Source organism: Rhineura floridana, chromosome 15, assembly GCF_030035675.1.
Source record: "Rhineura floridana isolate rRhiFlo1 chromosome 15, rRhiFlo1.hap2, whole genome shotgun sequence".
NCBI lineage: Eukaryota > Metazoa > Chordata > Lepidosauria > Squamata > Rhineuridae > Rhineura > Rhineura floridana.
The window spans coordinates 18,027,641-18,055,453 of record NC_084494.1 but is presented as its reverse complement, the minus strand read 5'-3'; the positions used below and the strand labels follow the sequence as shown (position 1 = coordinate 18,055,453).

At 44.8% G+C, this 27,813-nt stretch overlaps 2 protein-coding genes across 3 annotated transcripts in view; one reads left to right on the top strand and one right to left on the bottom strand.

Moving 5' to 3' along the window:
- Positions 1 to 25,340, bottom strand: part of LOC133370344 (digestive cysteine proteinase 2-like) — a 55,628-nt gene extending 30,288 nt beyond the window's left edge. The window contains exon 1 of one of the 2 annotated variants that reach the window (XM_061596524.1): positions 25,252 to 25,340. The gene's annotated coding sequence lies outside the window, so the exon portion shown is untranslated. Of the gene's footprint in view, positions 1 to 1,549; positions 1,604 to 25,251 lie in introns of those variants that run through there. The other variant, XM_061596525.1, reaches the window with a different exon arrangement.
- Positions 203 to 26,147, top strand: LOC133370833 (digestive cysteine proteinase 2-like). Its single transcript, XM_061597703.1, is given in 10 exon segments — positions 203 to 290; positions 938 to 1,030; positions 2,788 to 2,960; positions 7,113 to 7,353; positions 9,972 to 10,164; positions 11,170 to 11,363; positions 13,044 to 13,135; positions 16,987 to 17,148; positions 20,585 to 20,774; positions 25,963 to 26,147. Coding segments are annotated over 10 exon segments (1,611 nt in total).
- The last annotated feature ends 1,666 nt before the right edge of the window (positions 26,148 to 27,813 follow it).

Here is a 27,813-nt window from a genome sequence, read left to right as displayed (position 1 = left end):
AGATACACATAGGACTGCACTGTCAGTCTAGATCCAACCCATTATTCTTTGGATTGCACAAAATGCTAGGTTTCAAATTCTTGGATTCACAGTGTCTAGGGACTTTATTCTAGCTGTCTAAAGAAAAACCTACCTGCACCTTTTCTGCTTTTGACTTCTCTGTTTTCAAATTAGTGTCTCTCCCTTTAGCCAAAGAAGCTTGATGTCATTTGATTTTATTTATTTTACAGGATCAGAATGTGACATTTTAGGGCAGCTTCCTGAATTTGGAGATATTTACCATGTCTCAGGTAAACCTGGCAGATTAGGTTTGGTATGGAGAGAGGGTATTATCAGGCCAGGGGGCTGCATTATGGGCGGTTACAGACTTTTCCCATGCTATTTACTGTGATTTTGGTTTGCCGTATAGCCCTTGTGTTAAAAGCCTTTACATCTCTTGCTTTAAAATGAAACATGTCTGTGCCTCATAGCAGCTGTGTACACATCACACATTTAGAGCATATTACTTCCCCCAATGAATCCTGGGAACTGTAGTTTGTTAAGGGTGCTAGGAATTGTAGTTCTCAGAGGAGTAAACTACAGTACCCAGGATTCTTGGGGGGGGGAGGGAATGTGCTTTAAATGTATGATGTGTGCAGCCAGCATCTAGTAGACTGCTGTGAGAATGTTGCTGAACTACAACTCCAGATGTTGCTGAACTGCAATTCCCATCAGCCCCAGCAAGCATGGTCGATGGGAGTTGTAGTTCAGCAACATCTGGAGGGCCGTATTCCTGGCATAATCCATGTTGTGGTATAGACGTTTACCAAACAGCACTTCAGAGAGGATGCCTTTAAATAGAGGACTGTCCTCCAACCAGCTCTTCAAATATAGAGAAATGCCTTCTGTAAAGTTGGACACATGGTCACCTTGTTAACTTGGTTCTTTGATCCTACAGGAATCATCCATCTACCTTATGCTGAGATTGAAGAGCCTTTTGAAGCTTGGTACAACTTGACTGCAAGGAAGAGCCGCATTCAGTACTATAATGGTAGGCAAGATGAGAATTTTATTGCTAGGGCCACGTCAACCCAATGTGGCTTGTCCCTGAGCAGCAGAACTGCCACCAAACAGGTGCAAATTCAGATCACATCTACACTGAAATAATTTGACTTCCCCGAAGAAACCTCGAGGAAAGCCAGTGTGGTATAATGGTTAGAGTGCTTGACTGGAACGAGCAGGGTCCAAATCCCTGATCGGTCATGAAGCCTTGGGCCAGACACTGTCTCTCAGCCTAACCTACCTCACAAGCTTGTTGTGAGGATAAAATCGGGAGGGGGAAGAACCATGTCTGTATGCCACCTTGAGCTTCCTGTAGGAAACATAAAAATAAATAATTTTAACTTTTGCAAAGCTACATATTATTATCTCTCTTGAAGGAAGCCAATAGAGCCAAACTGTGTTTTTTTTTAAGCAAAAACAAAACAGAAAAATCACCACCAATGTTTGCAACGTAACTAGTAGGGATTTGCAATCAGATACTTAGCTCCACTGGCCCTTAGCCTCTTACCTTCTAAAGCAGGGATGGGGGAAGCTCCAGATGCTGCTGGACCACCTCCCGTCATCTCTGGGTGCTTCCAGGCTGTCGCAGGTGGGATTCAATCACATACCTGCAAATTCAGCTCATGCAGCTGTAGTTGACTGGGAGGTCTTGTGCAAGAAATGCACTTCCCTAAATGAATGAACTTTTTTGCAGTGAGGAAAATGACAGGATAATGCACTGGAAAGTGTGGGATCACATTTGCTTTGATGCAACGTCACTTAAAATGGAAATGTGCTGCCTTCAAGTCGATCCCGACTTATGGCGACCCTATGAATAGGGTTTTCATGGTACGCAGTATTCAGAGGTGGTTGACCATTGCCTTCCTCTGAGAGGCAGTGGCTGGCCCAGGGTCACCCAGTGAGCTTCATGGCTGTGTGGGGATTCGAATCCTGGTCTAACAGGGCGTAGTCCAACACCATAACCGCTACACCACACACAAATCAGAATGAATGCTTATTAAATAGCCAATGCCATCTAATCTCCCTGCAAACAAATCAGGATGAATGCTCAGTAAAGAGGACTTCTGACTATTGCCCATGCTTGCTGGGGGCTGATAGGAGTTGGAGTCCACCAGCATGTGGAGCGCACCACATTCCCCTTTCCTGCTCTAAAATTCCTTTCCCTTCTACTCCTATCTAATCAACAGTCCACAGTGTCGCTTGTCCCTATGCTCTGTTTGTGATGTTTCTCCCAACCTGACGATTCCCTTGACCGCTCCTTTCCTCAACTCTCTGCCTCCTCTATCCATCCTTCTTTTAGGTTCATGCTTGTAACTGTCAGCTCGGCCCTTGTCATTCAATTGCCTGTCCTTGCATCATAATTCAGCTACTTCATGGAGCATCTCCCTACTCCATTTCGCCTTCAGCCTGCCTGCCTGCTAGCATTGCTGCCTTTCTTTTCTCTTCCTACCAATAACACACAGCTCTGCTTGCATTCTCACATCCAAATGACAATTTTCACTTCACTTCCATAAGCTGCACCTTTTGTCAACATTCTGTTGCTGGCATCTTCATCTCTATTGGTGCTACATTTGTGAACATTCATGACATCACAGAAGCTCAGCTGATGGTTCTTAGATATATCTACCTCAAGACCTGTGTGCAATCTGTCTTGTGCAAACCCTACTGAAAAGAAAAGGGGTGGGAAGTGTCTTCCATGATTGTGATCTCTTTTTCAGACCATTCTTTTTGCACTCTGTGATCCAGGACGGGTCGTCACCTATCAGATTGGGTCTGAGCGTCCATGGGGCGCCTACTACAAGGTCACCCCAGAGACCACAGAAACATAGATAAATGTCCAGAAGTGCTTCTGATTAAATGGCACTGCAGAAAGCCATGCTGAGCCCCAAAGTGTCTTCCCTAATATGGATGGCTTTAAGGCAAGTCTTTTTGCCTGTGGCTTCTGAAAGGGGCCTGAAAAGTCTGGGAAATAGTATACTGGACCTTTTAGGATACATATTTCTCATGGCTAGATAATATTTCTATGTTTCACATGCCAACAGGGCCAACCTAAGACATTTTGCTACCTGAGATGAAGAACAAGATGGTCCTCCCCCACCTTCTGCCAGGTAGCAACACGTCTTGGCTTGGTCCTGTTGGCACGTGGATAGGGATGTGAGAGAAATTCTATTTTGTTTGCACTTCTTTGAAAAACTACCGAATTTTCACTTCTCAAACCAAGTCACAAACCAAAGCACCATTAGCCTTTGAAATTTGCACTTCTCTGAATTTTGCAAAGCAGTTCTCCAACTAATGTGTACAAAAATGCATCTATATTAAGGGAAAGTGTGCATAAAAATGCATATATTCATGAAAATGGGATACAAATTGCATTATATAAGGGAGAAAAATATCTATTAGTTAAAAATGCATACAGAAACATGCATATTAGGATAAAGGGCCCATCCATACCTAACTGCAAAATTCATGTTTTCCATATTCTGTTGGTGGCCTTGAGGACCATACATGTCCGGTTTGTGGTCAGATTTATAATGTGAAAGCCCAATTTTCAAGCATCCATACGTGCAGGCTTTTTTTCCTTCCTAAATCGCTTTAGTATTGGCCACTCCCCTAAATCCACCCCTTTTCAGTGATTCGTCCATAACGGTTGTTTGCTTTATGTGCACTTTTTCAGAAGAGAGCAGAATTTTTTTAATTGCACGTTTGTGGGAATGCAAAAGGGCAAAGTTAATGGACCCCTCCCCCAAGTGCAAGCAAAATAAGTATCTGAGCTGTTACTCAACTGGTTACTCCCAATTCCACTGAATTTGTCAAACTGGGAGGCGAATCCCTGTCCATGTTTGATTGTTTCCTACAATCACCTGCTGTTACCATTCTGAAAGGGCTTTGCTTCTGCCCAGTGCACCCACCAAATCTCCTCTTCGTGCCTCCCCCCCCCCAAATTGTATTAGATCCTCCACCACCCACCATGGGAGAAAGCAAGAGATCCTCTCTCATTCAGTTTCACGTTAGCGAAGGGAGGATCCAGATTAGTCAGTTTCAGGCTGGGAGGAAAAGAGCACAACTTACAGTGTGTGAGCGCACACACACACACAGAGAAAGAAATCTGGCTGCCTGGCTCTTTGATATCTTTGGCTCCCCCTCCCATCTCCATCAGCTGTTGGGCAGGAAAAGAGAGGCTTTGCCTGCTGCTGGATCGGCTGCAAGATCAATGCCACATTAAACTACTAGAGCTTGCTCCTCTCTCCCCTCCCTTTCCTGCTATCAGCCCAAGGAAGCTCAGTTAAAAACCTCCTCCTGAATTTTTTGGGTAATATAGCAAAATAGCTTTTAAGTGGAAACATTATTCATTAAACATTTGATTTTACGTTTAATCACAAAATAATAGTTTTTTTAAAACAACAATGCTATAAATTTACAGAAGCCAGAAGGAGTAAGTACCCCGGTACAGTACCAGAAGCAGGAATGAAGTGTAAGAAAGGAGGAGGTGTGGACAGAGAGCGGATCCAACTTCAGTACCAGGGGAAGGAGACAGGGGGCTTGGCATATGAAGGAGGAACGGCCATGGACTGCTTATTGCAGGAAAGTCTGCGGCATTGCATCCAAGTGTTAATGCAATTGATTATCGATACAGGAAAGCATATCAGTTTTTTTTGTGGTATTTCTAATGAGGATTTGTGAACACGAAAACCCGTACTAGCTTGCAATGCCATATGGACGATGGTGAATTAATGAAGACACAAAGCAATAACATTGCAGATTATACAGTTATACAGTCGTATCAATCAATCAATCAATCAATCTTTATTTTTACCCCGCCCTTTTTCCAAAACTGGAACTCAGGGCGGCTTACAAATAAAAACTACACATAGGTAAAAAACATACAAAAATATACAATTAAAATAGAATTAAACTATTCGTAACATTAAAACCATAAAACATACACTTAAAATACTAAGACAATTTAAAACTTTAAGAATAGGACCATAGAACAATACAACAGACCTTATGAGGCTCTATCTTAAACATCTTCTAGTCCAAAAGCCTGTCGGAATAAAAAAGTCTTTGCCTGCCGACAGAAGGATAGCAAGGAAGGGGCCATTCGTGCTTCCCTAGGAAGAGAGTTCCAGAACCTGGGGGCAGCCACCGAGAAGGCCCTATCTCGCGTCCCCACCAATCACGCTTGCGAAGCTGTTGGGACTGAGAGAAGGGCCTCTCCTGAGGATCTCAACACCCGGGCAGGCTCATATGGGGAGATACGGTATGGACAGGCCAAAGTCACTCTGAAATGGTGATGAATTTTCATAAGGATTTAAAAAAAAAATGCATAGATTGCTGTGGAAATAGAGAGAACTAAATTTAAGACTGGAAAAACGTGAGCTATAGTAATCTAAGTCCTACTCAGACCCACTGAAATGAATAAACCTAAATTAGCCATATCTATTAACTTCAGTGATTCCACTCAGAGTAGGACAAGCACTGGATGCAACCCTGAGAAACAGACAAACCAAAACTGACAGATTGTCCATCCCTATTTGTGGAACATGGGATTATCATTATAGGAACATAGGAAGATGCTTTATACTGGGTAGGGGAGAGAAGAGAAAGCAGAGGGACTCAGTGGTGGCTGGTGCCATTGGCCCATCTAGGGCAGTATTTCTACACTGACTGACAGCAGCTCTCCAGGGTTCCAGACGGGGTTCTTTCCCAGCCCTATGTGGAGATGCCGAGGATTGAACCTGGGACTTCCTGCATGCAAAGCAGATGCTAGGCCATTGCCCTAGCCATAAGAAATCTATATTCAGAGGCATGCTGCCTCTGTAACACAGAGGAAACATTTAGCCATCATAGCTAGTAGTTCTGGGTAGCTTTATCTTCCATGAATCTGTCCGATCTTCTTTTGAAGCCGTCAAAGCTATTTCAGTAAGTTAATTTATATGCTGTGTGGAGCATTTCCTTCTGTCTGTCCTGAATCTCTTCATTGCATGAACCCAACATCTAGTACAGGAGTGGAGAACTGGATCCAGCCAGTGGAATGTCCTGCTGTGGAATGTTCTGTCTTCAGTGTCAAAATAACTTGGCCATCTGTGGGTCACAGGTGCCTTGACTTGGGGAGGGAGGATGGTGCCTTTTGCTGCTCCTTCTCGGGGAACAAAATATCTTGGGTGGACACTGTGTAGGGGGCAACATGGGCATCCATGTCGGGCAGGGAGCAAGGGGACAGTTGCCCCCCAGATGAGCCATAATCCCTAGATTCCTCACTTTCATTTTTAAAAAGTGTAAGTTTCTAGCATTTGAGACACAGACAAAGGTACCACACCATACCTTTAAAGCACATGGCTTCCCCAAAAGAATCTTGGGAACTGTAGGGTGCTGGGAATTGCAGCTCTTGAGAGGTAAACAACAGTTCCCAGGAGTTTTTCAAGGAAGCCATTGCTGTAAATGCACTTTAAATGTATGGTATGGATGTGAACAAAATCTCACTATTGTTTTCATTGGTTGTGAGAAATTAGCTTGCTCCCCATTTTCAGTGTTTTATTTCACCCATCCACCCCATAAGAATTGCTTCAGCGGCCCTTGGAGGGCAGGAGTGAGGACAGCGGGTAGGATCCTTCTCCCCCTTCTGAGGTGTCCTTTATCATGCGTGAACAGCCTCTTTTCATACATTGCAATGCGCAAGTGCTCAGAATCATGACAGACTATTGGCCTCAGAGCTCAACTGCACCTTCCCCAGCTTCACATTGCTTACTGTCTTTGACCCCTGTTAGGGCAACATAGGGCACTTCCCCACCAACCTTATTCTTCCTTCAGCCAGCCCCCACCTGCCTACCTTCCGATTTACAATCAGTCCAGGGAGTAGCACTGGCTGTCAGCTCCCTCCTCCTCTGTCTTAGTGTTACTCTTGTAGAACTCAGCAGGGAAGAGGATGGGAACAAAACTAGAATGAGTTGGCTCTCATTGGCTCTGGCCCCACCTCCTGGTTGGGCTCCTTGCCTTCCGCCCCACCAGTCCCAGTAGGCACCAGCCATCACTGAGTTCCTCTGCTTTCTTTTCTCTCCTGCACCCTCCAGCTGGTACGAGAGGAATACTACAAAGGCCTTAACTGCAACGTGTGGCAGAATGTGTCCCACTGGGGCACAAAGAAGAATGTCTACACCCTGTGGGTAACGGCTTCTAAAGAGAACCCTGTCCCCGTGCACTATGAGATGAGAGGCTTCAACCATCTCCTGGGTTCTCATTATGATAAGTATGAAATCGACTATCGTAACTACTCTCGCAGCTTTCAGCCCAGCATCTTGGATCTGCCAAAGGGTATGACCAGTTTCCATGACCCAGCCTTATAAATAAAAGTTCACTAAACTGACAAAAAATAATAATAATACTAGCCTGCTGGGGGATTGCAGAGGAAGAATGGTAAGATCTGTTCCTTCTCCTGCAGCCTGCTGCATATCTATGGGGGAGCGGGGGTGGAGGCAGCTTTTCTTCTCTAGCAGTCCATTTGGTGTCTAACACTGGATGCAAAAGGATGGACTGCTCCACCCCTCCGCCAGCAGCCCATTCACTCTCTCACATGAAATTCCATGAACTCGCCTGTATGCAGTTCCTTGTCAATTATGGCTACCAGCTGAGTACTTCAATATAAGCCTGCACACACCACGTTTTTAAAAGGCACTTCCAAATCTCACTTGGAGGCAGAGGTTGGGAATGTTTTTCAGCCTCAGGTCCACATTCCTTTCTGGGCATTCTCCCGGGAGTCACATGACAGCAGTGGATGGAGCCAGAGGCAAAAGTGGGCAGAGCAACAAATGTTAACTTTGTATAGTAAGCTAGTGTCTAGAGCTAGAGCACTGCATTTGGCCCCTGTGCTTCAGGTCCTCCATCCCTGCCTAAAGGCAAAATATGAACAAGTACCCAAAAGCAAGGGCTGTGTCCTGATAAATAGGAACAGTTGGAACACAGGGACATATGTTGCAAAGAGTGGCTGTATGTCCTCCTTAACAGAGGATAGTTCTCTGTTTGAAGAGATCCTCTGTTTGAAAGGCTTGTCAATCGAAGTTAGGTATGGGATCCGTTGGCTGGTGCCGCTTTGAAAGCATTCCATCAACCTAACAGGTGGTATCAGTTCGAGTACGTTCTTTGTCCATTATCTGTTGCTTTTACCAATCTGATTCTTCTCTCTCCCATATAATATCAATATTAATATCGATACTTTGAAAGGCAAGATCAATAAATGAAAGGAAATATTGTTATTTTGAAAGGAAAGTGGCTTCGGCTTCGTCTCGTCCTCCTCCTCTGTGACTGAGGCTGGTCAGATTTCATGTTAGCAAGCAGAGACCGGTTGCTTTCCTTTTGGAAAGGAAAGGAGGAAAGCAGCTTTCATTGTTCCCCCCCATCCTCCACTATCCTGTCTGACCGTCGGTCCATCCATCCAACCATCACACTCTTCTCTTTCCACCACTCTGCCTATCCATCCCTCCTCCTCCAGCCATCCACCCAGCCTGCTTCTCCCCCCCTTCCCCTCCCTCTATGGCTGATCCCAGCTGGCCTGTATGCTGCCTGGGGTGCATGCCTCCATCACTTGAGATGCAGCCACTCGCTGTGTCCCCTCCCTGCCAAATGGAGCTCTCTCACACACACACACACACTCACATACACACTCACACAGACACAGCACCAGAAGGGAGGGAATTAGTACCAAAGACAGGCTGATAAGTTTCAGACAGGTTCTCCCTCCCTTTTTCTAGTCAATTTCAGTTAACAAGCAAAGCAGGCTCATCAAATTAACTTACATTCAATGTGGTAAAAATCCAGTGTCAGGAAAAGCAGCAGAGGTTCACAAGTTTCAGGATCAGCCCACAAAGATAGCAGATGTACGAATTATCAGGGAGTCTGATGCCAATTCCAGTTTCAACAAAATCCTTGCCCATCCCTAGTGCCCATCCAGTTTAAAAGGGAGACCAGAGGCCTTGAAGTTGCCTGTGAACAGCTAGCAACTGGACAGCAGACTGAGCAGGCACACAGCTCCTCTGGCCACAGTCTTCCCCACTATGGTGAGCTGTATCATATCCCTATTCAAATGACAGTATCCCTAAATTTGCATCTATACATACAAGTTATTATTTATTTATTTATTTCATTTCATTTCATTTCATTTCATTTATAAACCGCCCATAGCTAATAGCTCTCTGGGCAGTGTACAACAGAGTTAAAATACAATGTTACAATAAAATCAATAACAAGTATCAGCAAAATTTAAGCTAAAACATTAAACATAAACATTAAAACATTAACATGCCTGGGAGCATAGCCAGGTCTTAACCTGGCGCCTAAAGGAAAGTACTGTAGGCGCCAGGCGGATCTCTTCACGTAGGCTGTTCCACAATTCGGGGGCCACTACAGAAAAGGCCCTAGATCTAGTAACAGTCCTCCGGGCACCTAGATGGGTTGGTACCCGGAGGAGGGCCTTAGATACTGAACGAAGCGCACGGGTAGGTTCATAGCGGGAGAGGCGTTCCACAAGATATTGCGGTCCCACGCCGTGTAAGGCTTTATAGGTCAACACCAGCACCTTGAATCTGGCTCGGAAACAAATAGGTAGCCAGTGCAAACGGGCCAGGACAGGTGTTATATGCGCGGACCGATCGGTCCTCGTCAACAACCTGGCTGCCGCGTTTTGCACTAGCTGAAGTTTCCAGACTGTCTTCAAGGGCAGCCCTACGTAGAGCGCATTACAGTAATCCAATCTAGAAGTTACCAGAGCATGAACAACTGAGGCAAGATCATCACTGTCCAGATAAGAGCGTAGTTAGCATACACAAATATATGTCCTCTTTTTTGATTATGCCCAAATGGCTACAGTCCATGTTTCCACATAGCCCAGGACCGCTATGTGCCACATCCATTCCCATTAAGTTACTCTTCTCTCCCAGACATGGATTGCGAGTGGCCTCCAGGCCAGGAAGAGGAACGCCACATCCTGGCCAATCCCATGCAAGATTTTGTCTCCCAGGAAGCGGACAGAGGCCTTCGGCTTTTCCATCATTACAGTCTGAGGTACAAGAAGGAGTATAGCACAGAGAAGGAACTGGAGCAGAGAGCCCACGCCTTCATCCACAACTTGAGGTATGGGGCAGGGTGCCATGGCAGAGAGGTAGCTTTTCACTGACCATTCCAAACAAGGCAGCCTTCTGAAACCTGGTGCCGTCCAAACATTTTGGACTTCAGTTTCCATCAGCATGGCCAGTAGTCAGACTCAGGGATAACGGGAGTTGTTGTCCAAAAACATGTGGAGGGCACTATGTTGGGAAAGAATGAAACAGACCACCCTTTCCCAACCTGTGGATCCCCAGATGTTGTTGGACTCCAACTCCCATCATCCCCGCCAGCATGGCCAATAGTCAGGAATTATGGGAATTGTAGTCCAGCAACATCTGGGGACTCAAAGGTTGGGAAAGGCTGAAATAGACTGTGGTGGTGCAAGTGTGCGATCCTGTTCTCTGAAACTAAAGGTGATAAGCATGGGACAGCAGCCCTATAAATAAGGGACAGTCAGGAAAAGAAGACACCATAACATCAAGATATTTACTCTATCTTGTAGTTATCTGTATCCTAGCTGCTAAATTTTTCGTTGCTTTATTTCCGCGAGCCCCTAATTTCAAGATGGCATACAAATATTTTAAATAAATAAATAAATGAAAATGTTATACCCAACACTAATTAAAGATGAGAGTGCCTCTGAGTATGGTATGGACTGTCTTTCCCTCTTCACTAAGGATGGAAGGATTTGTCCATTTCAGATCTTGGTTTCTCATCTTTCAGATCTTAAATTCATTTCTCTGCATTTCTGTAGCAATTTGTCAATTTTTTAAAAAATCCTCATGAAAAATTTTCTGCATGTTAGAGCAAATCTGTTTAGTAGCAAAAATCTGCAGTAAAATGCTGAAGAATTTTTATGGGGGTTGCTGCAGAAATGGGAAGAAATGAATCTAAGACTGGAAAAATGGGAAACTGAGAGAACCGAAATGGACAGATCCTTCCATCTCTAGGGTCTCCACTCATCCATCTAGAACAAGACAAGACAAGCTAGCAGCTGCTCTCTATTCTGCATTGCATTCCTTCTCCATTTAGGTTTGTCCACTCCAAGAATCGAGCCAAGCTGCCCTTCCAGCTGGACCTGAATCACTTGGCTGATCGCACTCCAAAAGAGATGGCTAAAATGAGAGGGCTACTGCAAGACAAAACACCAAATAACGGGGAACCTTTTCCCTTGACACTGTACTCTGGCATCATCCTGCCTGAGAGTGTTGATTGGAGACTCTATGGTAAGGGGGTGCACCCGTGTAGTCTCTGTCCTTTCCTGTGTCCACCAGAAACATAAACCAACTGAGCTGTCATGGAAATAACCCACGGTCAGGGGTGTAGTTATCGGGGGTCTTGGAGGCTCTTACACCCCTTGCTTTTTTGGGAGCAGGGTCCCTATGTCTCTAGCTTCCTACAAGCCAATCAGTATGAAAGGAGAGTATGTTAGCCACTGAGAAGAGTCTTCTAACCTGCTTCCTTGTCCTTTCCTGCTGATTGGAGCCAATCAGAGTGAAAGTAAGCAAGTCATCCACTGAGAAGACCCTTCTCAGCAGCTAACACTCTCCCCTTTCATGCTGATTGGCTCTTAGGGACATCTGTTGTTGTGGGAGAAGGCATGAACAAGGATCTCATTCTCAACCCAGCAGCAAAAAAGGGGGAGGGGTGCGACTTATCAGGAAGGGACCCTGCACTTCTGAATTTGCCACAACACTACTGCCCAAGGTCTTTACCTTCAACACTCTCTAAGGCCTCACCCCTTCTTATCTCACTGCTCTCATATCCAGACACAACCCTGCCCATGAAGTTCACTCCTCTGTCACAGTGAACCTCCATAGTTCAAAGGAACCACCCTTTCTCCTGTGCTGCCCCTTATGCCTAGAAGTGCATCCCAGAACACTCACGTGATGCCACCTCTCTCACTTCCTTCAAAGCCCACCTATGCTGAGGAGCCTTTGACTTCAACCCCTTCATTCCCATGCTCTCCTGTGGGAAACCTCAGGCCCGGGGGCTAAATGTGGCCCTCCAGGGCTCTCTAGCTGGGGTTTGGGACTCCTCTCCACAGGCCACACCCTCTTTCCACAGGCCACTCCCCCCACCAACCTTGCTTCACTCTTTCCTTGAGTGTTCCTGCCTGGCTGGAATGTGCCCTTGAACTCTGAGACTGCCTCTTGCTTGCCTGGTTGGAAGAAAGTGTGTGTGTGTGTGTGTGTGTGTGTGTGTACAGAGGTAAAATTTGCATTCACTGCCTCGCCCACTTTTGACTCTGCCCCACCCACCCACCACTGGCACGTGGCTTCCAGAGGGTTTGCCCAGAAGAGAATGCAGCCCTCAGGCTGAAAGGGGTTGCCCACCTTTGCTCCACTGTAACTAAGCCTAAGCACTTGAAAATCAAGACCACTGCATGCTGCTTCCTTGTTTACCCTGCCTCCACTTCCATCTTCTTCCATTTCCCTATCTTCCCGTTCCCCCCCCCCGGTACAGTTTACATTGTCGTTTAACCTTAGGGTTGTAAAGAAGGACTGGGAGACATGTGGCCCTCCAAATGCTGCTGAAGTCTCCGACTCCCATCAGCCCCAGCGAGCATGGCCATTGCTGAGGGATGATGAGTGTGGTAGTCCAGCAGCATCTGGAGGGCACCACATTGCCTGTCTCTCTTCTACACCAACTGGCAGTGGCTCTCCAGAAGGGGGAAGCCTCACCTAGGGCTGAGGCTTTCTGCATGTTAAAGCAGATGCGCTGCCATGGTCATTTTGTATCTCCTGTAGAGGAAGATCTCTTGAAACCTATCAGGCATGACAAAATTTCTGGATTGCTTTGAGAAACAGGGGTTTAAAGCACCTTTCCTGAGGTTTGCCACACTTTGACTGTGGATTAGACAGCTCAAAATGTGCTCCGCCAATTTCCTCTCCATCTGCTGACAGGCGCAGTGACGCCCGTCAAGGACCAGGCCGTGTGTGGCTCCTGTTGGAGCTTTGCTACCACTGGGGCTTTGGAGGGAGCCTTCTTCCTCAAGGTAAGAAAAACTTTGTAAAGCATAGGTGTGGTCCTTCAGACGTTGTTGAACTCCAACTTTCATAGTGCTTGCTAGCCTAACCATTGGTCAGGGATGATGAGAGTTATAGTCTGGGAACATCTGGAGGGCCACAGATTCCCCACTCCTGTTGAAAAGGATCATATTATGAATTGCTAATGCTATGTGAATTTTGAGTAATCATAATTCATTTTCACTTTCAGTGTTTTGTGTTTACATTATCTTAATGCAGTAATGGTTGGTGCCCATTAGGACTAGCAGGGCAGAAGACAGGGTGCCGAACAGTAGGTGATTCCAGGGCCAATGATAGGCAGAGCTAACTAATTCTGGTTTTGTCCCCATCCTCCTCCCTACTGAGTTCTACAAGGGCAACAATAAGGTCACACCCATGCCATACATTTAAAAAACATGGCTTCCCCCAGAGAATCCTGGGAACAGTACTTACTCCTTACAGAACTACAGTTCCCAGCAGCCTTAACGAACTACAGTTCCCGGGATCCTTTGGGTGAAGTAATGTGCTTTTTAAATGTATGGACTGGATATGACCTAAGCTGATAGTCAATGCCACCCCTTGACCTGACTGTAAGCAAGAAGACAGGCTAGATAGCCCAAGGTCAATAGGACAGTCCTCCACTTGCTCCAATGGCCCAGCTGCCACTGTTTTAATAGACATTTAGATAAGGACAAGTTAAACAACTTCATCCAGTTTCAAAGCTGATTTATTCTACTACCAGATTTATGTAATTGGTTTTATATCCGGATTTTATGTAATTGGTTTTCCATTTTCAATTTCCTGTTGCCATGGCCTATGGTTACACAATAAAGATCTTTTCCTATTGCTGTGACAATGGAGGTTTGCTTCCACAGGGCTTTGGAAGGAGCAATTTCTTCAAGGTTTGAAATCTCTCCCTTGTTTATCTTAGCTCCATTCCTCACAAGCTGGCTTTGTCCTTGGTAGGAGAGAGGATACAGTAGCCCTAAAACCTGTGCTAAACATGTCACCATGGTTACAGACTCTTGTAATTCAGGAGTTGCTGGGCTTGGGGCCTTGGACAGATGGGCAACATACAGAGCTTGAAGGGTTTGCACACAAGATTGATCTCATTAGAGATGGAAGGATCTGTCAATTTCCGTTCCTCATGTTTCCAATCTGAAATTCAGTTTTCTTCCTCATGAAAATTCTTCAGCATTTTAATATGAATTTCTCCTAACACTCACATTGTTGTCTTCAGTTTTGTCTAATGTACACATTTTTGCAAGCAACTGCTCCTAATGCAATGCATTTGTGTGTGCTATTTTCACCAAGAGATGCATTTTATACACATTTCTCCGCAATATATGCTTTTTTATAAACATCGGTGAGTTGGAGAACTACATCACAAAATTTGAATAAGTACAAATTTTGAAGGAGGCCTGGGTTTCAGTTCTCACATCGTTTCAGAAAGTGCAAATTTGATAAATTCGGCTTTCTCCCCCATCCCTAATTCTTACATTGCTTTTATATCTAAATACAGTACAAACATGGTGTGATTTCATATTAGCTTTCTAAGGCAAACCTGAGTGCTTCCAGGTGTAGATGATTTAGCAGCACCCAACAGGTACTGTTCTGCTTGCAGTTGAAACGGTGACACGGCTTCCAGATGTATCAAAGTGGGCAGCCCCCCTTTCCCTAGCCCCGGGTGTCCAATTTTCATAGGGGCCATGGTGCAAAGGAAAGAGCTATATACTCCCTCCTCCCTCAATACATTCCCACTCATGATTGTCCGTCCCCCCACTGCAATTTATGGTGGGGTGGGGAACGGATATAAAGAAAATGCTGTTTGAAAAGGGAAGGGTTAACTCCTTAGACAACAGACAGGCCACAGAGAAGGAAATGGCTAAAGCTATGGCCCTCCAGATGTTGCTGCATTACAACTCCCATCTTTTCTCACCATTGGCTATGCTGGCTAGGGCTGATGGGAGTTGTAGTCTGACAACATCTAGAACACTGCAGGTTAGCCAGCCCTGGACTAGAGCACTCTGTACAAGCTGTAGCCAACCAGAACAGCAGAGTGATTGTCTTCATCTGGAGAAATCACACAGCTATTCCATTGAGTTGTTTGTTGCTAAGTCAATTTTTTTGGAGCTCGGGGGGGGGAATGGAAGCTGGACAGGCAAAACATGGGGTGTTCTGTTCACAACATTGTCTACTCTTTACAGGACATCTGCATAAAGTGTGACTAAAAGGTAAAGGTAAAGGTGTCCCCACACTTATAGTGCGAGTCGTTTCCGACTCTTAGGGTGAAGTCTTGCAATGTTTACTAGGCAGACCGTATATATGGGGTGGGATTGCCAGTTCCTTCCCCGGCCTTTCTTTACCCCCCAGCATATGCTCATTTTACCGACCACGGATGGATGGAAGGCTGAGTGGACCTTGACCCCTTTTACCGGAGATTCAATTTCCTCCTTCTGTTGGAATTGAACTCCGGCCGTGAGCAGAGCTTTGGCTGTGTTACCGCCGCTTACCACTCTGTGCCACGGAGGATCTATGACTATTCCACAGTAAATGCCCAGTGTGGAAGCAGTGTGGTGTTTTGAGAGAGCCAGTATTTCAAGGCCAAACTTTAACACAAAAGTTTATCCCTACATATCAGCTGCCTTGGGCACCTCTGTGTGGTGGAAAGACAGGATATAAATTGGTTAGTTAAATTACATCCTACCTTTCTACCAAATGGTGCTCCACATGGCTAACCGCAATACAATAAGATCCATTTAAAAAAGGTAAATGCAAATAAAATTCAAAATCCTAGCTGTCACCACAGGCAACACATTATGATGTGTTGACCACCATTATGACCACCACAAGAGACACACCTTGCACACCAAAATAACATGAGAAGAGAGGGCCCTGTGTAAAGGTTTGGGTTCCAGTTTTGTCACCTCTCCTAATCTTCCTAGTGTGACCGTCTGTGTGAGAACATACTCTATATGGGGGACTTGTGGCCCTCGAGATATTGCTGGACCAAAACTTCCATTAGTCCTGGCCATTGGCCATGTTGGCTGGGGCTTATGGGAGCTGTCTAACAACCACAAGCCCCCCCCATCTCTGCATTAAGGGAAAGTGCACACAAACATGTATGTATCTCGGACAGTGGTGGCTGATGGCTCTATGTCAGTGGGGCAGTGGAATCTGCTCTGGACTAAAACCCAGAGCAGATCCCACTGCCCCACTAACACGGAGCCACCAGTTGCCAGTGGAAATAATGGAAATAATGTACAAAAATGCACCATATTAGGCAAAAATGCTTATATTAGGAGAAATATACATGAAAATGCATGCAAATTTGCATGTGGATTTAAAAATCAATCAATCAGTCATAAATTGATGCAGAAATCGAATGAAGTGAAGACTGCAAAAATAAGAAGTGTGAGAAAAACTGAAATTGACAGTATCATCCATCGCTATGCTAAAAGCCTCCTGCCACAGCATATTGTAGCTCCCTGCAAAAGACAGTATGATTTAAATGAGATGTTAAATTATGAACACAACAGCATACCGAGCCCTGCTGGATCAGAGCAAAACTCCATCTAGTCCAACATCCTGTTCTTACAGTGACCAACTAGATACCTATGGGAAGCCTGCAATTGCAGGACCCAAGTGCAATTGCACTCTCTCCCACTTGTGATTCCCAGCAACTGGTATTCAGAGGCATAGTTCCTCCAAGAGTGGAGCCAAAACAGAGCCTTTATGGCTAGTAGATTTGTTGAGGGCCCTTTCATAGTCATGTATTTTGGCCAGTGTTTAAATGAAGCTCAGATCTCTATCTCTGTGCCTTCTCTCTTCAATTGCCCAGACTGGAGAGCTGATATTCTTGTCTCAGCAAGCACTGATGGACTGCTCCTGGGGCTTTGGGAACTTTGGCTGTGATGGAGGCCTAGCATGGCAGGCCTTTGAATGGGCCAAGAAGCATGGTGGTATACCGAGTGATGAATCCTATGGGCCGTACAGTGGCCAGGTAAGCGGGACATCTTCTGTGGCCAAAATTCCAACTCTTCCAAAGGGTCTCAACCTTGGTCTTTGCATGGCCACCTGGGCTAGCCCTGGAGATGATCAGCACAATCCTATTATTGTCTACTCCAAAGTAAATGTCATCCTCCCAACTGCTGCTACTACCCAGCAGACAGCAGTGGTGATTGCTGCTGTGGTGCTGGTCTGTTGTGGCTCCTCCCTGGACCCTCAGTAGCTGGCAGACCCCTGATGCTGGGCCTGATATCAGTTTTGATTTTTGTAGTTAAATGATCACAATGGAGCTAAATGTAGAATCTCCAATCACAGGGGTAGGGAACCTTTGACCCATGGGCCAAACTTGGCCCACCAGGTCTCCCCATTTGGACTGTGAAGACTGTCTTGGGCTAGCCACACCTACCCTACACCTGATATCGTACCTAATAGCAGATACGGTCAGGGTTTCAAAGGCATATTGGGAGCATAAAGTGAACTCCCAATTGTTCCTTTGCTCCAGGAGGAGGAAGTAGTTTTCACTGAATGGAAGCTGCTTCTCCCTCCCAGTGCTGCTCTTTGAATCTCTGAAAATCCGATTTGAACCTCTGGGTTTTGGAGGTTTAAAGAGTGGCACAGGACTGATAGGCAGTCCTGCATTTAGCTCTGTGCTTTTCAATCCTGACAATCAGGGCTTCAAAGTAGTGCATTGCCTGATGTCACAGTGACATCAGAAGATGGACGGATGGGCAGCCCTGCAGGGGTGGAGAGATAAAGATCTGGCCCACTGGCAGAAAAGGTTTCCCACCCCTGTCTTATCATTAAAGACCAGAGTAAGGTTTTCTAATGTGTGGTCCAGGGACCACCAGTGGTCCATGAGCTTCATTCAGGTGGTCCACAGCATGTCTGTAAAGAACAGCAGGTGCAACAGCTGCTCAGTCATTCTTTGAACCTGCCAGTCCGCCTGGAAGGTGGGCAGGACAGACTGGAAGTGACAAGGAGGAGGCACTTGAAAGGAGTGAAGAGAATTAGCAGCGAAGTTAATGGGAGGCTAAATTTAATCTTGATTGGATTAAAAATCATACAGCATTGCGCACAATGCATTGCAATTGCTACAACAGGCAGAAAAGCATTAAGTGGTCCGCCAATGCCCTAAGCCAGGAGTTCCCAAACTGTGGTCTGTGGACCACCAGCGGTCCATGATTGTTCATTCAGGTGGTCTGTGGCATGTCTGTATTAAATATCTGTATGGATTTTTAAAATTGTATTTTTATTGAATTTTCTATTTCTTACATTGTATTGTGTTGTATTACAATTTTCATTTGATGGAACGCAAGTTGCAATAGAATAAGATACAAAATAAGGAATAAAAGAAACAATAAAACTACAATTTTAAAAATCATACAGCATCTAGCACAGCGCGTTAAAATTGATGCAACAGGCAGAAAAATCTTGACGTGGTCCACCAAGACCCTCAGCAATTTTCAAGTGCTCCGTGAGGGGAAAAGTTTGGAAACTACTGGACTAGGGCAAGACACTATAGTTGAATTGTTCTTGCTTTTTAACTGCTAGTTATTGGTCCTTCTTGCAATAAGACTGAAGTTGTAAACACACCTGGAGAGCAAGTCTGTGGTCCTATGCACACTTACTTTGGAGCAAGAACATTGGATTCAATGGGGCATCTTTCCAAGCATGTGTATTTGTTAGGATGCAGCTGTACATCTCATTGACTCAGCTGCACTTACCTTTTGAGGAGAGATGTGGGAGAAATTCAGTTCAGTTTGCCTTTAAAGGCAGACAATACACAAACTGAAACACAGTCATCCTTTGTAATTTGCACTTCTCTGAATTTTGCAGTGCTGTTTGCCAGCCGAGTAATGCATACAAAAATGTATATACTAGAGCAAAAGTATGCATTGAAATCCCTATATCAGTGAAAATAATAATGTCCAACGAAAAAATGCTTTGCAAACATATGTACATTAGAGAAATTTGTTGATGAATTTTCATGAGGGCTTTTTTTGTATAAAAAAAAAAAATTACAAACATGTGGAAAACTAGACGTGAAAACGAAAAACTGGGAGAAAAATCAGAGCTGACAGATTTGCCCAGCTCTAAGTTTGAATAAGCATATTTAGGTTCAGCTGCATTCTTTGACCTACAAAACCTTAAGAACCCTGAAGTAGCCCCAAAACAAAGGTTTCAGTGGGACTTAAAGCCCATTTAGTTTTCTTTGGATCATACACATTGTGACACGCCTTGGGGCCTAGGATGCCAGTCGCCAAAGGACTTACCAATGAGGGTAGGATTGCAGCTATGGCCCAGACCAAACAAACCATGGTCAAGCGCAGAGAATCAGTCTAGGTCCAAAAATGATCCAAAGTCAGGCAACCATCCACGGTCAGTCAATATCACAGACAGTTCGGCAATGCAAGAGCATTAGACTCTGGCACAAGGGGCCAGAACCCTGTATTGTTTCCAACAACTGGGAGGCCTTACTGTATATATTCTGACCTCCTCACACTCTAACTCAGCATTTTCCAACCAGCCTCAGCCAGCATTGCCAATGGTCAGGAAAGATGGGAGTTGTGGTCCAACAACATCTGGAGGCACACTGGTTGGGAAAGGCTGCTCTAACTAAAGCTGCTAGCAGTAAAGGAATATCAGGGATTGCTTACAAATAGACCCGTTCCTCACAAGCAGAGTTGGGCACATAGACGCATGTGTTGTTGCTATTTGGCCTGGATCTGACACTTTCAGTGTCAGCACTCTTGAGGACTCTGTGTGTATATGTGTGGCTCCACTTCCTCCTCTCACAGTTCCAGGGGTTCAAAATAATAAACTAAAGGAAGAGGTCCCTCAGAGTTTCTGAAGAAATACTGAAACAAAACTACATTCCAGAGTTTTTGTCAAACTGAAATACAGAATTTAGACTGTTTATTACTCCTGTTCACAAACTGATATACAGAATTGAGACTATTATTCCTGTTTACATGGAAGTTTCATATTGGTTGTTCTACTGTATTGAGATCCAGTTTTGGATTGTTAGGTGTGCATTTATCTCTATTGATGCCACAGGTTTCTTATTGCTTATCGTCTGCTGCATGCATTTGTGCTACACCATATTATGGCTGTGGTTTAAATCATTTTCTTCAATTGTATATGCTCTGCATCATTACCTCATCACTCTAGTCATTTATTGGTCAGTTATTCTGCACATTCCAGGGGTGCTTCACCAGGTATGAAGCCAGAGGGCCCTCAAGGGGATCTTCAGCATTAGATTCAAAGAGCCCTGCAGGTTGTCTGGTTCATCCTCTGAGGTCTCCATGCCTAGTATCAGGTCAGAGAGCTAGGCATGACACCCACTGATTTCCAGCCATGTTTCTGTATCCCTGTAGTTTTATGTGTAGCTGCAGATGACTCCCCAAATGTCTGTCTTTCTTCTCTCCCAGAATGGATACTGCCACTACAATCAATCTGAATTCCTAGGCAATGTGTCAAGATACGTCAACGTCCCCTATGGCGACATCACCGCCTTAAAACAGGCCATCTTCAAGAATGGGCCTGTGGCTGTGAGCATTAATGCTTCCCCGATGTCCTTTGCATTCTACGCCAATGGTGTCTATTATGACCCTGAATGCAGTGAGTCACCGCTGACATATTTCTGAAGGACCGATCTGTCTCCTCCCCCCTGCCATGGAATTAGTCCAGAGGCCTCTTGATGTGTGTGCATGGGGGAAGATGGGCTAGGAATTTTGCTCATCTTCTTGGTAATAGATCTATGCAAGCCAAGGCGCAAGATTTCCCAAAGTAGGGACTGTAATCTTGCTGGGACCATTGAAACGGAGCAGGGGTCACAAGTCCCCAATGGCCTCACGCTCAGTAACTGCAAGCAAAAGATGAAGTATTACAGGAGAAGAGGTGTTTACAAGCTGGAGCAAAGTGGAGGGAGAAGTAGCGCAGGAGCTTGTGTGCCTAGGAACTGTGCGGGTGTTGAAGCAACGCATATGGGTTAAGCAGGTGAGAAAGGACTAGTGTGGGAACATAGGACCATGGAGAAGATACATCAAGTTGCTAGATTTGGGTGCATGAGTTGAAGGTCTAGTAAAGGCAATGGAGGCTGGTCCATTAGGGCAAATGGGACACTGACCCACCAGCCAACCCACACCTGCCTACCATCTTATTTACAACCAATCAAGAGGTGTCTCCCTGCCTTTGGTTCTGGCTCCACCCACCGTTGGTCTCTCTGCCTTCCACCTTACCAGTCCCAATGGGCACCAGCCACCACTGAGTAAAGGGGTAGGGAACCTGTGACCCTCCTGCTTTCCCACACATTTCCCCATTACTTTCCTTATCACAAAAAGTCCAGTCTTTGGGGGTTTGTTGTGAAATAACCTCCCCTGAATTTGCCAGTATGTGATTGGATCCCACCCCAAAACAGTGACAGTCTGGAACTGCTCTCTATGAATGAATGGCTGTGTGTAGGAGATGTCATTGATGAAATAATAGTGCATTAATGATGGATTGATACTGGACCGTCAATGCATCATTCTGCTTTATTAGTTCTGTGAGGCTTCTCCATTATTGCCATCTGGAGGGGCACCCTTGCTCTATAGTGCAACAAAAGTGAGCAACCCCTCCCCCAAACATTTGTGATATAAATAGTAATGGGGTTTAAACAGGAAGGGACAGGATATGCACAGACTGAAAACGAAGCTGTATGTCTGCCCCAAAACTTGCTCTGGTGCAAACAGTATTGAAAGCAAGATTGTGTATAACCAGTGGAGACTGGTGGCCCCGATGTCAGTGGGGCAGTGAATCAACTCCAGGTTTTAGTCCAGACTTTCAAGAGGCTGTCCAAAGTGTCATTACTTTGAACGTTTGGACTAAACCTGGAGCGAATTCACTGTCTCATTGACATCAGAGCCTCAAGTCTCCACTGTGTATAACCATCCCTATAGCATCATGAACATAAATAACTGTGGATGCACAGTAGAAAGGATGTCTGGTAGGGCCCAGTGTTGTGTGTGTGTGTTTGTAAACTTGTGCAAATTGGGGTGGGTGGATGTGAGGAGTGGTCCCACCCACCAATGGCTTGCATCCCCTGGAGATTTAGACAGAAGGAAATGTGGCCCTCTGTCTGAAAAAAGATTCCTCACTCCTGGTCTACTGCTACCCGGACGCAGGAAAGTCTGACTATGCTCCTTTCTTGGGATTTATCCACAGCTGAAAAGGGAACAGAGCTTTATAATAACTCTAACTGACACCAAGGATATAGGGATTAAAGTCATCCTTCATTCTATGAAGTTGCCTCCTTTGCTTCACTCTGACTGCTTTTCTTTTTGGTGAGAGCAGGTTTCCTACAGCCTTACAGAGGAAGGGGAGCTATTATGAATACTCCGCTCTCTGGGGATACTGCACTCAAATGGTGTTGTCCTTGTCTTGCAGCTGAAGGACTAACAAACATCCATATCCGTGGAACAGCAGTAGTGGGACCACTCTGTAGTGCCAGTGTGGTGTAGTGGTTAGAGTGTTGGACTAGGGCTTGGGAGACCAGGTATCAAGTCCTCACTCAGCCATGAAGCTCATTGGGTGACCTTACGTCAGTCGCTGCCTCTCAGCCTAACCTACTTCCCAGGATTATTATTGGGATTAAATGAGGAGGGGGAGAACTAAAGATGTGAAGGCCCAGGGGAAAAAAACTGGAAAAAATTGGGGAGGAAACCTAATTTTTTTCCTGTTCCCCCATTTCCATTATTTTAAGAGGAAAAAATGAAAAACTCCCCCCCCATTTTTTTCAGTTTTTTTCTGAGCTTTCAGACCTCTAGGGAGAATCACATATGCCATGAGATCCTTGGTGAAAAGTTGCATACAAAAATGTGTATAGCAGAAGAAATCCACCGTGAAATGCTGCTGAATTTTCATGAGGACTTTTAAAAAAATCACAAACTGATGTGGAAATGTAGAGAACGGAACTTAAGGTTGGAAAAAATGAGAAATGGAGAGAAACCAAAATCAAAACATTCACCCATCCTAAATCCTCCCTTTTAATTAATCTGCAAGACTAGGTGTTCTCCCAAGCCTGCTGATATTATACGTGGATGGTGCCAATGGGGGCTGGTCCATTAGGGCAAAAGGTGCACTACTCTACCAACCTCTGTCTGTTCTCAGCCAGCCCCAATCTGCCTGCCTTCTTAGTTACATCCAGCCCACGGGGGGGGGGGGAGATGGTACCAGACATCAGCTTCCTCCTCCTCGACCTCAGTCTTGCCCTTATAAAACTCAGCAGTGGGGAGGATGGAGACAAAACTAGAATTAGTTGGCTCTGCCTGTCATTAGCTTTGGCGCCACCTACTGTTGACCTCCCTGCCTTCTGCTGCACCAGTCTCAAAAGGACACCAGCCACCACTAGATGGTGCCATTGGCTCCACGAGGCTCTACATTTCTGAGTGTATAGTATTATTCCTTTCCCCCAGGGTACTATAGGGACTGCAAGGGCCACCAGGGATCTCTTGCAGGTTTCTTCAGTAGCATCTTCAACAAATCACAATTCCTGCAATTCATTGGGGAATCTATGACTGTCAAACTGGTATAAAACCAACCCAAAACTGGTGATATTGTTATTTATTAACATCTTAAGGTGATGGACAAAATAGAATAAAAAGAATTAAAACGTTATAAAATAGTATAAAAAGAATAGAAAAGGACTTTGAAAACAATACAAAATGGACACTTATGTTGCAGGGATCTATTCATCCAGATGTTTGCCACACTTCATGCTGTGCATTCCAGTGCTTCCTACTAGCTAAGTATGATTCTTGTTCAAATCTCAGTTAGAGCAAGTGCATCTAGCAAAATGAATCACACACACACACAATTTTTCACTTGTAAATGAAGTAATTCAATGCAACTAACTGTACACACATTTCATTCCCTCTGTTGGCTAAAGAGGCCTTTACATCAGTTTTGTCACTAGATGGCAACAACATACCATTCTAGTCTTTCTTAAACATACTGCTTCCCCCCCCCCACGATGCATGGTTTGCCTCTATGAATTGCAGTCAAATTAAATGCTTGTTTGCCCTTCTTGGCAAATCACAGACTATTTAATTTATGCACCCCAGAAGTCTGTTGAAGGCTCTTCTGGTGTCAAACAAACAAACAAACAAACTTCTTTTCTAAGCTTCATAAATAACCATTCTCTTGGCCACTTGTCCTTCAACTATATAACTGGACAGCTTCAAGAGCTCTCAGCCAGACATCAAATGTTGCCACCGGCAAGCATTTTGCCAGGGATTCATTCTGCAACACAGATCATCCATGTCTAGGAATGTTACAATTGTTAAGAAAAATCTCAGTGTTGCAAAAATGGCTCCCAGCAATTACCCCCCCAACTGAGGTCCCAGCATTATCCTGTAGATTGCAGAGAGTTATTAGTGTGTTCAAGAACATAATTGCCTATCCTTTAGACATGCAGGAAGGAACTATAAACTCAGCAGCAGAGCCACCAGAGCATATGTTTTGCAAACAGCAGCTTCCCAGTTCATGCTGTAGCATCTCCAGTTTAAAGGATGAGATTGCAGGTGACAGGGAAGATTTTTCTCTGTTTGATATCTGCTGCCAGTCATAGTAAAGACAACACCACCTTAGATTGGCAAATACCTTGACCTAGTATAAGGCAGTTTTCTAACACTGTTGCTATTTTGTGCGTGGGAGCCATGCACAACAACAAATTCAGGTTATGCAATTAAAGTGGATCTGGGCTCTTGCATAACAAACCTGCTTTTTGTGGTAAGGAAAGTGAGGAGGAAATGCCCTGGAAAATGTGGGGTAACAATTGCTTGACACGATGTTTTATATAACCACAAATAAATCAGGATGAATGCTCAACAATCAAGGTTATCTGGAAGCATCAACAGTCTGTCACAAATACTACTGCTAATCTACTTAACCATACCCCTCTAGGTTCATTATGTTTAGCAGGTTTGATGAGTCAAAGGGCAAAAAGGACCAATTTTACCAAAGCTCCTTTCTTGGTTCCCTAGAAGCAATCATGCTCACCACAACACACTATACAAGTAATTATGTACAACTTTGATGTAGCCTTGACATTTCCTACCTTATGCTGCAGGATTGCAGAACAGTATTTACAGTGGGTTGGCCAGAGGACAGGGCTCCTGTACCTTTGACATTTGTGTTGAAGGGTGAATTTCAGCAGATGTAGCTGGTCATGCAAACTATGCCTCCTGAAATTCCCTTTTCTGCACAGTTATTAAAGGTGCAGGACCCTCTTTTTAGGTATGGGGAAATTTTGATTCAACTTGCATTGAAAGCCAAGTCTACCAAATTTGCACTTCCCAAACCACTATGAGAACTGAAACACAGCCATCCTTTGAAATACACATGTATCTGAATTTTATGATGCAGTTCGCCAACCAATGTTTACAAAAATGCATTGTTAGGGGAAAGTGTGCATGAAAATTAATATATTGAAGAAAATAACACACAAAGTGCATTAGATTAGGAGAAATTGCTTGCAAAAATGTGTACGTTAGTCAAAGCTGCATATAAAAATGCCTTTATTAGAAGAATTTTTGTACTATAATGTTGAAGAATTTTCATGAGGATTTTTAAAAAAATCACTTGAGAAATGTGAACTGAATTTAAGATTGGGAAAAATGAGAAACTGAGAGAGCTGAAATTGACAGATCCTTCCATCCCTACTTCTTTTGCATCTTTTGAGTCCTAGTGGGACTCAAAAGGTATACTCACTGGGGACAGGGCAGGCTGTCAGAAACACATCTATTAATCACCTCTTCTCTGCAAACAGGAAACAGCAGCGAATTGAACCATGCAGTGCTGGCTGTGGGCTACGGAATCTTGCAAGGGGAGACTTATTGGCTGATCAAAAACTCCTGGTCTACTTACTGGGGGAATGATGGCTACATCCTCATCTCAATGAAGGACAATATCTGTGGGGTGGCCAATGCTGGCATATACCCTGTTCTTGATTAAGGCTGCCCACTGACCAGAAAACAACACCCCCCCACCATCTAGGCCTGCTCTTTAACAGCAGCTTCAATGTGCAGAAAGCCACACAAAGATCCACAGCATCATTGCCTTCTCATCTTTGTATATTAAGCTTCTGCTAAAGGCACAGGTGTAGAGGCTGGTTGAAAAGCTGGAAACCCTGTTCTAGAGTGTGACTGCACCTGGAGACTGCGGGGAGAAGTGGTTAGCCCTTAGTGATTGGATTCTAAGACGACATCCGCACTGTACATTTAAAGCACTCTTATATCACTTTAACAGTTATGGCTTTCCCCAAAGAATCTTGGGAACTGTAGTATAGCCAGGGTGCTGAGAGTTGTTAAGAGACTCCTTTGCCCCTCACAGAGCTACAATTGCCAGAATGGTTTAATAGTCAGTCCCTCTTCCCAGGGAGCTCTGGGAACTGTAGCTGTGTGAGGGGAATAGGAATATCCTAACAACTCTCAGCACCCTGTATAAACTACAGTTCCCAGGATTCTTTGAGGGAAGCCACCAAACTATCAAAGTGCTTTAAATATATTGTGTGGATGAGGCCTAACTTCAAGCCTCTGGTTTGCTCAGTTTTGAAGTGTGATCATGACATAACCAACTGTGTGGCCTTAAAGCCTGAACCTTCAATGTCCTGTCCACTTTCCTATGAATCTTGAGTGTTCTAATCAAAATGGAATAGCATGATCTCTTAAGCTTAGCAGGAATGTAACCTGTAACCGAAATGGATTCTCTCACATGGCATGTTTCTTTTTGTCTCTCTCCTTCCGAGAGGAAAGGTCCTCTTGAGGAGTGCTTGTAACGGCAGATTGCCCATTTAAAAATTTCAGCTATAAGGTACCAAAGGGAGGAGGAGCTGTTGCTAGATGATAAAAAACACGCTTTTCATCAGAGGTGGTGAACTGCCGGCCCATAGGCCAGAGCTAGCTAACCAGCTGCCTTCATGTGGTGGAGGGTGCTGTTCCCTCACCAGTGCTGAAGTAAGGGTCCTTCCAGACTGACACTATTTTCGGGGAGGCTTCAATCACATACTAGCAAATTTAGGTTGTGCAATTAAAGTTGATTAATAGCAAAATTCACTGTTATAAACTTTGTGCAAACAAACCAGGATGAATGCTTAATAAGCTGGTCATCTGGAAGCCTGCTTTCAGGCTTCCCATAGGCATCTCTGGTTGGCCACTCTGAGTAGAGGATGCTAGACTAGATGGGCCTTTGGCTTCATTCAGGGCTCTTTGTATGTTCTTATGTTCAGCCTAAGATTCAGGTGCCAGTATGGTGGGCTTCTGTACATGTGGGGTGGGTGGGGTTGTCTTATGCCTTAGGTCAGGTGTGGGGAAACTTTGTCCCCCCCAAATGCTGCTGAACTAGAATTCCCTTCATCCCTGGTCATTAGCCATGCTTGCTAAGGCTGATGGGAATTGTAGTTTAGCAACATCTGCAGGACCAAAGATCCCCCACTTCTGCTTTAGGAGTTTCTCATTCTCTTATATAAGTGTCCGAGTTCCCTTTGAAATCTGAGTAAATACATCAGTTTGGCCATCCATATGTATAATCATTAGAAATTACCACCTTCTGTCCTGGTTATTCCTTAATGGGATGCAATTTGCATATGCAAACAATTGCAGCAAATTATGTGCTCTTGCAG